The following is a 14,273-nucleotide window of genomic DNA, read 5'->3' as shown; positions in this document are numbered from 1 at the left end:
AGGATGATGTTGTCTTTGTGGGAGGCGACACAGTTGTGGGTGAACAGGGTGTAGAGGATGGGACTGAGGACACATCCCTGTGGGGTGCCGGTATTTGTGATAATGCTGGCTGAAGTCCTATTGCCAAATGTTCAGCTTTTCTTTCATTGAATAAGCATTTTAGAATCCAAACAATAATGTTAAATTTGAATTTAAAGTTGAATTCTGAGAAAATGTATATAAAATGGTGCACAATACATGTAAAATATTTTACTTTTACACTAAACATCCTATACTGTGGCTCAACTGAACAAGTGGAACAATAAAATGCATAATATACAATACTGAAGATGATTTTAACAGAATTAAAGCTTCATAAGGGGAAACAAAAGGAGAAAATTGTACGCTAAGAAGGTGAGGGATGGACCTTAAAAAATGGCTTGCCTAATGAATTGACTAACTAGGTAGGTTCAACCAGCAACAACAGGCAGCAAAGCCTTGCTAGGTGACACATTCACACTATTAACATCAGGCAAAACAAAGGACTTTAAGATTCTGTTCAATTCAATTCAATTCAGTTGTATTTGCATACCACCAATGCACAGCAAAAATCACCTCAGGGAACTTAGTAAGGTCTAAAGCATCAGGACACAACAAACCGGCTGGTCACTGCTGATCAGAAGCGTAGAGCTCTGGATCCAGGGATACCTGCAAAAAGGTAAAGGGAGAGAGGAGACACACAGTTAGTAACATGTAATGGCGGTATAAGATGCGAGCTACATGGGTTTTTTTGGAAAATGGTAGCCTCTACATCTTCATCTACACTCTCATATCTTCCTCTTGCCATATTTCATTTCTGGGCACTTTCATCTTGTGTGATCACACGTGGTACCTGGATGCTAAGGTGTTGACCCTGTGCGCCCTTCTTACTGTTTCATTCACCTACAACATATTGTGCACATCACCATTCAACATTAATAAGACAGATTGTTTGCAAAATGCAAAATACAGCTTATTATCATAACAAAGGTGTAAATTTGTTTTTGTAATCAACTGAACTGGAGCATGTCAGTCATGTCAAGCACCTGCAGAGAGTGGTAAAGACTGCAGAGAAGATCACCAGGACTCCACTGCCCTCTCTGCAGAGCATTTACCACCGCGGGGTGTGTAGGAAAGCTGCCTCCATCCTCAAAGATCCCACCCACCCCCAGCACGGACTGTTTGCCTCCCTACCCTCTGGCCGGAGGTTCATAAGTGTGAAATGCAGGACCTCTAGACTGAAAAGCTCTTTCTTTCCCTCTGCCATCAGACTCCTAAACAGCTGAGGCGTTTATTACCAGGTTTTATTATACTGCTGCATTTGCTGCTTAAAGTGCCTTAGATTTTGTGTTACTTATTTATCTACTTTATATTTCACTTGTATTTTTGTGGCATTCATGTGGATGGCAAAGTAAGAATTTCATTGTACAGGGAAACACGTTTCCTAACTGTGCACATGACAAATAAACACTTTGACTTAAACAGTCTGAGTTAAGACTGGGTTCTGCTGGTTCAGAGGTATTAAATTAAACTGAGCTTTATGTTACATCAAAATAAATATGGATAATTTGGACCTTGGATAATTCTTACCAGCTTAGTTATATGCATCAGTAAATAAGAAGATTGTTGCATGGCTGCTCACTCTACAAAACACGACCACTTATTCGTCACTAGATGTCCTCATAAAGCCACCGAATATCCTCGACATGAAACGACTGTGCGCTTTGGTTCAGGCTACAGGATGGTTAAGTGTGAATCAGCTTTAACCCTACCTATGGGTCTCCTGCTCTATTTTTTGACACCAGAAACACCATCCACCAGAAGAAAAAAAACGCTACACCTCAATTTGACTTTGTGTGTGTGAGAGAGGATAAGAGTGAGTGTGGTCAGTGTACCGCTCGGGGTGGTGTCTGTCGCGGACTGTCAGCGGTACATCTGTCCTCCTCCTCTTCGTCCTTCATGCTTACTGTAGTCTGATTCAGCACTTCAACACCTACACAACCAAGAATAGACTCAGGACTCATACTGACACAAGAGAGACGAGGAAACAACTTCTGTCCCATCTCGTCATAACATTTCCTAGGATTATATGGCTCGTTGCATATAGGGATCCCCCTGTCAACACGTTGCTCTACTTGTTTCTAACATTTAAAACCTCCATGTGATGTGCTCGCACACAATGTGCTTCCCAGGTTGGGTGCTCCTGCGTCTTCTTTCTGGTTCGTCCTACACACACACACACACACACATACAGCCCCTCTCTAAAACTAACGCACCAGGCTGACAAAAACTGCGTAATCTATATGTATATACATATCCTGAAACTAATTGTTTATCTTATCTGGGAGCAGCTTCTTCACACCTGCGCACAAACCCGAGGCTCATGGCGATAACTGTGCTTGCAGCTGGAGCATCACCTTTATTAAAGCAAGTCCAAAAATTATACATGGAGTTATGCTGGCCTCAATATATAGCTTACTGTAATAGTTTTCCATTCCCTCCGCGGCCCAGAGCCTCTGCTCTCGTTCCAGCTCACTCCAAAGCGTGAGATCATTCATAGCGCACCCCCACCCCCATCTGCGGCGCAGTTCAGTGCGCCCCGCTCATTTGCGTTCAGTTTCGGAAAGCGAGAGGATGGCAGTCATGTAGTGGAACAGATGACTGTGTTCATCGTGAGCAGCAAGGCATAATGGGAAGTGTGAGCTTTTGCATTGTGCGAATAGTAGTCTGATGTAAGAAACTCGATAAATCAATGAAATACGAAACAGCATGAAGCTATCTGGTTGTTCCAGAAACTGGATGCGCGATCCAGAACCCAGCAGTCAGGATAAACTGAGACATTACGCGTAAGAGGTTGCCACAGGCAAGCTCTAGGTTTGACCTCTGTGGAAATCATTTCTGAGACAAACAACTTAGTCGGAATGTATCAATGAGGAATGTGACTGCGCCTGACTCTCTCCAAACGGGGTGGATGAAGCCCTCAGCGGTGTCATGCGTCTTGCCCCGCAGCCAAGCGCGCGACCCTTGCGTCTAATAGTTCTGCTCCTTCTCATCACGGGGGTGGTCGCATCCCCGGCGCTCTCTTCGGGCTGCCCGGACAGGTGCATGTGTGATGACCAGCTGGTGGTTCAATGCGCCGGGCAGCACCTGACCACCTTCCCGGTCAACTTGCCCCTGGCGACGCGGCAGCTCATCATCTCCAACAACCGTATCGTGGAGCTGCCACCGCTCACGCTCAACTACCTCTCCGATCTCGTGTACCTTGACTGCAGCAACAACTCCCTGTCGGAGATATCTGAGTCAACGTTTGGGAATCTACGCAAGCTGGCCTACCTGGACCTCTCCTTCAACCATTTGACCCGAATCGAAGACAGGACGTTCGGCCCCTTGGCGAGTCTGGTGATGCTGAGGATGACGGACAACCCAGGGCTGTCGGAGATTCATCCAGACGCCTTTGCGGAGAACGCGGCCCTCCAGGTTCTGGATGTGAGCCGGAACAACCTGACCGCCCTCAACATCACATCCCTGATCGCGCTGGCCGGTCTGCGCTCTGTGGGGCTCAGCGGGAACCCGTGGAGCTGCGAGTGCATCAACGAGGACCTCTGCCTGTGGGTCCACCTGGAGGGCTTCAAGTTTCAAGGTGTTATGTTATCTATTCTAATTTATTCTGCCATATAAGGTGATATAACATCAATATTACTCCTCAGTCTTGCTCTTTCCTTAATATTAATATGCTCCAGAGGCAGAGCAGCTCTAAGTGTTTTATATTAGCTGCAGACATCTTAGAAATGATTATGAAAGGGAAAGCAGACAACTTAAATAGTCGACTAAGAGTTTATAGAGTGTATATGCTGTAACTAGTGGTGTCATAAATTGTTGATAGGTTATTTACCCATGCTTTATCAGTCACAAGTCGCCTGTTTACCAGTTGGAAAAATCTTTCTAGTTGGGTTATGGGACCTCAGTGCTATAATGACCCCCCCACCCCCCGTTTCTCCCACTTTGGGCAGAACGTGTACACTTCTATGGTAATTTAATTAAACACTTTGATTTTGGACTATGCAACAAATAAGAGCAATACTGAAATAATGATAGCCTTAAAATAACATTTTGTTCCAAGGGCCTTCAAAATTATAGAATGAGTCAGGATCCACCTTGAGGCCCTTTGTCACTTTAGTGCTATATGTATATTTTCATTTTAATTTGCACGAATCAGTTACACAGTAAGACGTGATCATTCAGGGCTACTGGTGTTCAGGGGCCTCAGCCACATTGATAGTTATCCTCCTCCAGCAAAACAGCAGCTAGAATGATTTTTCAAAACCTGGAAACCCCAAAAGTGTTATTATTGATTTATAACTGCTTATTAACAATTCATAAAGCCTAATAAAGGAGGTGCCAATTAAACATACAAAAAGAGGAGGTGATAAAAATCTGTTCAGAATTTTTTGATTGTTAACATCCCCCACTGTATTACATGATAGAGTGTATCATATGCAAAATATGTAACCACAGCTTCATGCGTTTTACTGACGTCTGCAAAGTTCAGCCCTATCTCAGCTTTCAGTGGGATCAGGCACAGGTGACAGCAGTGCAGCGTGTCAGCACTCAGACTATCGAGTAACTAAACCAGTGAAAGAAGATCGGCAGCAGGGAGCCATTTGATTTCTCTCCTGGCAACTGTGTTCATTAATTCAGCCCTGTTTTTTTGCACTTTGAGAGGAAACAGGAGAGTCTTTCCTCTATAAATGGCTCATTTATATTCTATTCAGCTAGTGGGATACTGTGCTGCAGGTGTGAGGAATGCATCAAAGTTGCACCATCTAGTATTGTTCCTCTTTTGTATTGTTCCTGTCAAACTGATAGATGTGTCTAACCTTTTTTTTTTTACTTTGAGTTATTATGCTTATGCTTTGGTGTGGATGTGTCACTATGCACAAGGTCAACTGCTATTTATAGTGTGCTTTACTGAACAAGAAGCCAGTCATAATTCACCACCATAGCTATAATACACTCTTCACACATACTAAGGCGGCATCCTCCTGCCTTCCATACACACACATATACACACACACACACACACACACAACACACACACACACACACACACTCCTGTTCACAGTGGTCCTTGTGAACTTAGTCCAAATCCAGAACAAATCTTGCTGTCCTGTTTTCCTGCTGCTCACTGCCTTTTATCCATAAGTTGGAGTAGAGCCTCTTCCAGTGACAGCTGCCAGCATGGGAGAGGGCACACACATTCTCTTTTGGGTATACACAGACTAGTCATGTCTTTCATGACAGACAATATACTTGATTTTCTTATAAACGGAGCACTTTGTTTTTTTAAACTATGCAGAAGCTCTCACCTATGTGGGCACACACGCATACAAGCCCACAAATACTCACTGATTCATCTATTTAGACATCAACATTTTGGAGATTGCTGTGCTTTGGCTGCAGGCTCTGTCTTCGCAGCCTAGTTCTTTCTTGTCTGGGTCACACCTAATTCATGCAACATGGCTCGCATGTCTGGTTGGTTTAGGAAATGCATCAATAGCAAACAAGTGAGCGAGTGAGAGAGAGAGCGCTTCATGAAGGAACCAACAGATTCTCCTCAGTCTCGCCTTTCTGGCTAGATTAGTAGTCTCTCAGCTGTTATATAAAGGGCCCATCTAGAAATAGAGCAGAGTGTGGATGAGGGAATGGGAGAGGGAAAGCCCTCTTCTATGCTTCTTCTATGCCAGTGCTTTGTGGGGGGGTGAAGCCAGAGGGGTTTCCTTCCACATACACACACACATCACAGCTGTACATGCACACATTATTAGACAATGCAATGACAGAGACAGAAGATAAGAAGGTTAAGTCTCATGGAGAGCATTTGTGCATGCATATATGGTAAGATGGAGTGTGCATGTGTGTCTGCATACATGAATGTGTGTGTTTGTTGCAGCACACTGTGTGAACAGTGCTCAGCAGCAGCCTTTGACAGGATCACAGCAGGCTTTGAATTCTTCAGCTGAATGCTCGTTTCAGCTCTGTGAACAACACAAGAGCTTCCATTAGGATAAGAACAGAGATGTATGACAGAGTGGATAAAAAATGAGGAAAATATGCATTTGAGGCAGTCTATGAAATGAACTTGTCAAGTGATTTGATTGAAAGCTACAGTATGATCTCACTGACCTGCTGTCAAATCACACCTCCCACCAACCTGAGTCAGTTATATCACCACATGTTGCCACAAAGAGGCTGTGTAAACTATTTGGCAACATAGAAGAGGAGTTAAAACAGCTGAAACTGATGGATAAATGGTTTCAACAGGGAAATAGCTGAAAAAATAACAGATAAACAGTTTATATATTTAATTAAACATAATGGATAAACAGGAGAAACTGCTAAAAGTATTAGAAATACGGTTGAATTACTTAGCCAAAATCAGTGTATACACTGAAATAAGTAGGTTAGCTAAAACCTAAGCTAAACCCAGCTAAAAAGCAATGGATGAAGAGTTGAAACTGTTAGCTAAAAGTATTGGATAAACAATTAAAAAGTGCCCACTCCTGCCACTTCCAGTATTGTGGCAGGAACTTGAACTATTGGACCTAAACACTGACCATTTAGTTGTATGAAAAAATGAAACACAGAATACCAATTTTTGTCAAATACATCATATGTATAATCAGTTAAAATGAGTAGGTATATGTTTGGAACCTAATGGGTGTCAATAAAACAGTGCTTGAGTTTCTTAATTGAAGATACGGGGTTATTCCAGAGCTGCAGCATTAGCACAGGTTTTTCAGGTAAAATACACTTTTATTGTGTGATGGTCTACATTTTCCCAGTATCTTGTACAAAGTCAAACCAGTATGTCTCCATGCAGAATTCACATTTTTACAGATTCCAGAGCAAACTACAACAGCAAAATGGAAATGTCTATTTTCAGACTTTTGGTGTAGTAATAGGGTTAGAGAAAACTATTCCCTGTGCAGAAACTTGCAGAAGTCTTTTGAGCTCCCCCAGTGGGAATCCCCCCTAGGACAAAAGCTTAAAAAAGCAGAAGCCAATTAAAATAGTGGCTGTATGGAGATGACAGCATTCTGTCTGTGCTCACAGTAAAAAGCTTCAGGATTATTTTCTGAAAATGTTTCTCTTGTCAGCTGCTGCAGAGCTCAACCTCCATCACATGGTGTGTTTAATACTGACTGATAGGCCTTTGAAATTTCAACCATCTACTGTTGTTTTCTGAAAGAGGAATGTCTAACACTTTTAGTAAGATTTGTATATTTCAGCAAGTTCTTAGTCATGGTCATGCCCGGTGCCTGATGATGTCAAACTTTATTATCTGTAGTTTCAGGCTGACCCAAAGGCCCAAGTCATTCTCGAATCCTGTTGGAGAGAAAGGAATTTGAATAATTATTCCATGGCTCTTTTTTTTTAAATTTAATTCTGCATATTCCCATGAATATGGGATGTTATAGAAAAACACTTTCCCAACTTTTCAGGGGTTTTAAAATGAATTACTGTATGTGTGCATGTTGTTTTGATATAACAGAGACAACATAGTTTTACTTCCTACTGGCACAGTTATGTGTATTCAGAATGTCACTGTCCTGTGACTCACCTGACAAAGAGAAGAAGAAATGCAAACCTGTGCCTTCAGCACAGAATAAGATGGCTCAGTAGTCTGGATGATGCTACTCCAGGACAGCTGACCTGTTTACTGTGTGTTGTTTGTTTCCTCAACCCTGGATATTTGATATAGAAGAAAGGAGGGAAATGGAGTGTTAAAAAGTTTACATTGTGTTTCCTAACAACAATGTTTTGTCCTGTGATTAATCCTCATCATTCCTTTCTGGTGTGTGTCTGCATAACAGATGAAGGCCAGACGGTGTGTGGCTCACCCGCTGACATGCAAGGCCGTCGTCTGAGTGAGGTGGGCATCCAGTTACGGACGTTATGCCACCAGACTCTGGGTTCCTGGGACTACCTTTTCTTTGTTGTCATTGGCTTTGTCATCTTTGCTGCTGGCACTGTGTCAGCCTGGGTGATGGGTGTCATAATGGTGCTCTATGAGCGCTACATCAAGAAGAAAGGTGAACAACAGGATGTGGACGACGAGGAAGAACCCAGCTCCAAGGGCTGGACCTCACGGGCCAGGAACAGCCACGGCAATGGGAATTTAAAAACCTCACATACTGTGTAAAAGATGAATCCTACCCTGCCCACATGGATTCCCACAGTGCCTCCTGTCAATATCTAGGACTTTGCTGCCCACTCCAGTCAAACTGAGTCTGTTTAACTTGCCCTTCTCAGAAAGAGAAAAGAGAGGATTCAGCAGTGTGTGGAAATGTCATGCCACTCATTTATACTTATTTCAGCTTTCAGGTGATGTAACACACTCTCTGGCTGCTATTGTGGAAGTCCCCATTACTTGGGCATGCAAATTTATGACTTTATATACGATTAGATTCTGTTTGACTGGGAAATTGTCATACCTGCTGACAAAGCAGCCTGTTTCAGTAAAGCTGGTTATCTTGGAAGCAGCTACCTTGGCTCTGTCATGAGGTAACAAAATCTGTGTACCAACACCTCCAGGCTTCTCAAATTATATGCTTTTTGTTTTCTTGGTAGGGAACAAGCAACTTCCTGGAGTCAGCTCCTCCCAGGCAACAAATAGTCTGCACACAACCCCCAACAAAACAGTGAACTGTCCCTTTAATTCTTCTTCTTTTATTCTATTGTTCTTTTATTCTTCTTATTCAGTTGTTGTATAAATAAAACAAATGGTATGTATGTTAAATAGTGAGCTTTAGTTTTATTTTAGGTCATTTTGTTAACTTTGGACAGAGCCATGCTATCTTTTTCCAGTCTGTATGCTAAGATTAGCTAAGCTAACCAGCTGCTGGCTGAAGCCTCATATTTAACTGACAGATCTGAGAGCATCATCAATCTTCACATCAAACTCTTGGCAAGAGAGTAAATAAGAGTGTTTCCCATAATGTGAAAGTTTCCTTTAACCACAATCTGGGTCAAAGTAAGAGCAGCAAAGGAGCAGCAGTGCTTAATAAGGTCCTGCTCAGACCATCAACTGGGCTTTTCACACACCTATTTTGAGCTTTACTTACTATATTTGGTAAAAGCCACTGTTACTTTTTGTACCCATATAGTAGGCTATTTCCAAAATTAGCACCGGCAGGATAAGACCAGAATCAAAAGACAAGGACTGTTTTTCCCAAGGCTGGAAAACTAGTCAACCATATTATGCTATTTTTCCTATGTGTAATATTACGAAATGGATACAGCTGCTATGTGACGATCTATTTCTAGACCCTGCTTACACAGCATTGCTTGCACACAAACAAATTTTCCTCCATGCATAGTCACAAAATTGACACAGCTTCACAGCCTCTACATACGTAACATTGAAAACAGTGGTATTTCTATAGACAGGTATGAAAAGAGAGGATCACATGCTTTTGTGCAGTGTGTTTATGCCTGTGCAGATGTGTGAAAAATGTACAAATGCAATGCCCTACCTGCAGCCACAGAGGTGTCTGATATAGCTCTATGAGTGACTGAGCTTTTGCACATAAGAGTTTGTCAATCTGCTTCAGAAGAGCAGCAAGTTGAGAGTCAGAATGTTCCGGCTGCTGAGGTCTGTTTGAGCAAGTAAACAGGAGCAGGATAATTGACTTCATCCTTTCTTTGTTGGGCTACTGGTTTGAGTGCAGCGTCCTGTCTGTTTCTGCCTGCACTGTTGATGCACCCCAAAGTCTTATGTGTGTGTGTGTGTGTGTGTGTTAATCTTTGTGATTGACTAGTTAATTGAAATAAGCAAGGAAACTGAATTTTCCACAATTTACAAAAGACCCTAAATATATTATGTCAAGTGTTTTGTGAAAAATGTGGAAACATTTAAATGTATTAGTAAGTGGATTACAGTCATATTTGTTTTTGAATTGATTTATGCAGGGAATGTCATGGTTGGTACAGTGGTCAGAACTGTAGCCTCACAACAAGAAGGTTGTGGGTGTGAATCTCTTGGCCGACCGGGGCCTGTCTGTGTGGAGTTTGCATGTTCTCCTTTGTGCCTGCGTGGGTTTCCCCCCGGGTACTCCAGCTTCCTCCCACAGTCCAAAAACATGCAGGCTAGGTTGAATGGTGACCGCTGGTGTGAGTGTGGAAGGCTGTCTGTCTCTGTGTGTCAGCCCTGTGATAGACTGGTGACATGTTCAGGATGGATGGATGATTTCTTCAGCCTAGACCCTGTCCTGACAATTTCACAGCAGTAAGACGGGTACTGCTATCAGGAAGAACAGCAGTTTCATTTCAGCCCACACTGGCAAATATCACTAAACTATGAGATCAATGTCTATTGTGTTTGAGGTTTTGCCTCCAGTTTTCAACATCCTAGATCATAAACCCAGCTCACAATCGTATCCTTTTTGCTTAGAGTTATCTCACTGTCCCGCTTCATTCACCCCAACATCGACTGTTATTAGCTTAGGAAGGAGCAGGAGGGAACCACATTCTTGTTGGGAAAATCAATAGGTGGTTACTCCAGTATGTTCTCCTCTGTGTTGAACTTTGCAAAGTAAAAGAGATCTTTTTCACTGAAAACAGTTTCACATGTTACAGTGAGAAAAGCACAGGTGTAAATGGTAAAACTGATGGTGTCTGAATTCCATGCAGCTACTTTAGTTTCGGGGTCCTAGTATTGTGCATGCTGGCTCACTGTCACATAAACATGGCTTGCTTGGACACCTGAAAAGAATCTTCATTATACGTGTGCTTTTTCAACTACAAGTCAAAATGTTTGACCTTACAAGCATCTGTTATGTTGGTATTATGTGATTTTGCCCATTAAACTGTGCACACTTGGTTGTGAGAAGTGAGGCAGTAGCAGTGCTACCAAATGTAACTGTGAAGAACTGGATTTTTCAGCATGTGGTCTATGTATCAGAATGGTCATTCTGCAATCCACTTTTGTCTTTCTGTAATGTCATCTGCAGTGCTGCTGAGAAACCTTTCCTCACATTATTTACCAGCACTCACATTTGCATATTAGGGAGATTTGTCCAAAATGAGCTAACTGGCAAAACTAATGCAGCAACAGTACAATAATAATACACCATTGTACACCACTGATATAAAATGCTGGGGAATGAACCTTGTGTGTGCGCATTACGTGTGTGTTTGTGTACACTCTGTCATCATATAAAGGAGTGATTGTGACTTATAGCAGTATGAATATCTAAGCATGTACAGATGTACTGACCTAAGCAGACTTACTGGTACAGCATATGTAACGCGATGCCAACAGTGTCGATCCAAGGTAGTGACTCATGTACTGTACCAGTAAGTTGCCTCTGAACATCTCAACCACTGGTTGCTCTCATGTACTGTTTCCTACAGTATATACAAAATGCATTGCATCATACAGTATGCATGTCTACCAAGGTGTGTGTATTAAACTCTCATTTTTATCTATATAAGACACATGCATATACCATATCTCGGCTACGAGGGTGTTTTACATTCTGCTAAGCAAACTGATTAAGCCGTGTGATGCCATAGGCAAGGGTGAGGGTGCAGCCTGGAAACAGGAGAGCTGGCTGCTCTAATTCATGTCAGCACAGTGACACAGATGGAATAACAAGGAATAGCCACATCTCCATTGCTTAATAAAGATGTATGTAGGTGCTGCTCTTTTGTAGGCCACCACCTGGCTTTGAAAACTGATTGTTCCATGGAGGTCTTGTATCACAGCCAAATATGCTGTTAACAGCATATACTAAATGATGTACAGTACTAAGTGGATGGGCTGAATTGCACTATCCTGCACTTTTTACACCCCCACATTGCACACTCACCCCATATTTAGGCTCATGTATGCATGTGCTCAGACACACAGACAATAGCTTCAGTTCTGCCTCTGACTCCAACTCAGATCATCTCTTATTACAGCCACTGTGTAAAACATTAGAATAAGTGCTCTATGTTCACAAAACACTACATTACAGGCACTAACCAAAATGGCATCATCATGGCCACATCATCTAAACAACAAAATCAAACATTTGTAAGAGTTAGGAATTTGGGGAAATATTAGCTTTCATGCTGAGACCAAGGTGAGAAGACCAATACCAGTCTTTATACTAAGCTAAGCTGAGCGGCTACTGACTGTAGCTTTGTATTAAGCACACGAGACAGGCATCGATCTTCTCTACCTCAACAAGAAAACAAATAACTGTATTTCCCATAATGCTGAACTACTCCTTATAGTTGACATATGGTACTAATGGGGATATCAATGTGCTTGAGAATGAACGTTTGTTTGTTTCTATGTGTCCTGTCATTAATCAGCCAGGCAGAGATAACAATGGTCAGGATGTGCTTCAGGACAGAGCTGCACTCAGCTGGCTATGGTCACTTCAACAGCGTAGCTGTGACTGTGAGCCAATTCAGTTAACTGATGAGGAAATGCAAACAGCTTTTGGACACAGACGCTCCTACAGTCTTATTTCCTTCCTCAGCTCATATGTTTTTGACCCGTTGTGGTTATCTACTGAGCTGAAGGGAACTGGCTACTGTAAATTGTCCACAGATGGGAGATGTGACATCAAGGATAAGCGGCTCTAGCCAACCGTAACAGGCCTCTGACACAGCTATATTAAACAAACATGCTGACTCACATACATACACAGGCACAAACAAGCAAAATGGGAAAAACTCCTTTAGTCATGGAGCAGTGGACGACTCACCCTAAAGTTGGAAAAGAGGATATGTTTGCGGTGACTGGTGCTTGGAAACTGGATGACTGTATTTCAGTTATTTCATAAACATTTCATCATTAATCACTGGCTCAGATGAACGACAGCATCAAATTGCACCAGTGACAGCACCCCGTACTGCTGCACTAAGCTGCAACATGACAGGCACTGGAGCCGAGACATGAAAGAACTGCTGTGACTTATATTAAGTTAAATATATTTCTGATGCTTACAACTGTAAACATATAAACTGTGTATAATGAGTACTCCTGTTTTGTACTCATGCTTTAACGATCTGTCATTTCATATTTAGACCATAGTGAAGCGCAGAGAAGGGGAAACACATACAAAACACCTGGGTTTCATTATGAACTTTTCAGTTTTCTTCAGCTTCATTTCTCTCTCTCTCATTATCACCATAAGTTTTCTGTCAGCTGGGGTTTATTTCAAATTGCTGAAATATTAGTTCAATCTTGTGTTACATTTTCAGTTGGACTTGATATTGACAAGCACTGCTTAGCCCTCCACTGGGAATGTGGCTATTGGTTGATGGTAAGTAAGCCCCTGTTCCCACTGGCAGAGAGGAGGATGCTGTTACATATCTACACACAGGCTCAGGGGCCTGCCAACTCTCTATCCTTCCCCAGAAATAAAAGGTTATTTGAGAAGAGACGGTGTCCTTTTATGCATCACAATTATGCAAGTTTTTTTTTTAACTTTGTCTTGTTGTTGCAACCTTTTCCTGCTCTTTGAATGTACTTTCTCCATCTTTTGCTGTCTGGGTATTTCGAAGGTTAACGGGTGTCTAATTAGCATCCAAGTCAAAAGCCTGTATGCTGCCCTTATGGTCTACACTGGGCCCTTGTTAGCTCACACACAGAGCAGCACAGATACACATACTGTAAGAACTGCAGAAACTGCCCGACACAAGTTAAAAGCCATACACATATGCATACATCGTCGCAGTTGGAGATGTGTTGCATTGTACTGTACATGAGTGTATTCTGGGTGCCCAGACTGGTTCACAGCTGTGTTAATCCAGTAGAGCTGGCTGCACAAGATAACACTCACACTAAGCTCTAACTCAAAAGCAGCACAGTTATATTTCTGAGATGGGGAATCTTCAGATTGGTCATTGGCATTTTTGCACAAACAATCTTGAAGCATGGAAAGGTCTCTACTATCTGTTGACTCACTCTATTCCTCATATCTGTGGCACATCTCTCTTTAGCACACCCTTGCTGTATTTAACTCATCTAAAGATATTTTTGTTCATAAGTCCTTCGTGGAACCAGTCAGTTTCTAGCTTTTTGTCAGTGCCCATCTTCTTCTCCTAACAGAATAGTTCACTATGCTGGGAAATATGGATATTTGCATAGTTAGATGAGGAGCGTAACAGCACTGTTGACAGGACTGTATGTAAAAATGAAGCTGCCACCGACAGCTAGTTAACTTAGTTCAGAATAGAAAAACTAGCTAATC

At 42.2% G+C, this 14,273-nt stretch overlaps 1 protein-coding gene across 1 annotated transcript; it reads left to right on the top strand.

The window, feature by feature from the left end:
• Positions 1-2,656: 2,656 nt before the first annotated feature.
• LOC109970670 (leucine-rich repeat-containing protein 52) lies at positions 2,657-13,462 on the top strand. Its single transcript, XM_020618394.1, has 2 exons — positions 2,657-3,658; positions 7,893-13,462. The coding sequence occupies exons 1-2, from the start codon at positions 3,010-3,012 to the stop codon at positions 8,219-8,221; spliced, it is 978 nt and encodes a 325-aa protein (XP_020474050.1). The 5' UTR covers positions 2,657-3,009; the 3' UTR covers positions 8,222-13,462.
• Positions 13,463-14,273: the final 811 nt, after the last annotated feature.

The sequence above is a fragment of the Monopterus albus genome, unplaced genomic scaffold (assembly GCF_001952655.1).
Source record: "Monopterus albus unplaced genomic scaffold, M_albus_1.0 scaffold204.1, whole genome shotgun sequence".
Lineage (NCBI taxonomy): Eukaryota > Metazoa > Chordata > Actinopteri > Synbranchiformes > Synbranchidae > Monopterus > Monopterus albus.
The sequence above is the reverse complement of the archived record's forward strand: the minus strand, read 5'-3'. Positions and strand labels throughout refer to the sequence as shown.

Coding starts and splice junctions, on each gene's coding strand:
- LOC109970670 (XM_020618394.1), top strand. CDS start 3,010: ATGCGTCTTGCCCCGCAGCCAAGCGCGCGACCCTTGCGTCTAATAGTT. Junction 3,659..7,892: donor GGAGGGCTTCAAGTTTCAAG/GTGTTATGTTAT, acceptor TCTGCATAACAG/ATGAAGGCCAGACGGTGTGT.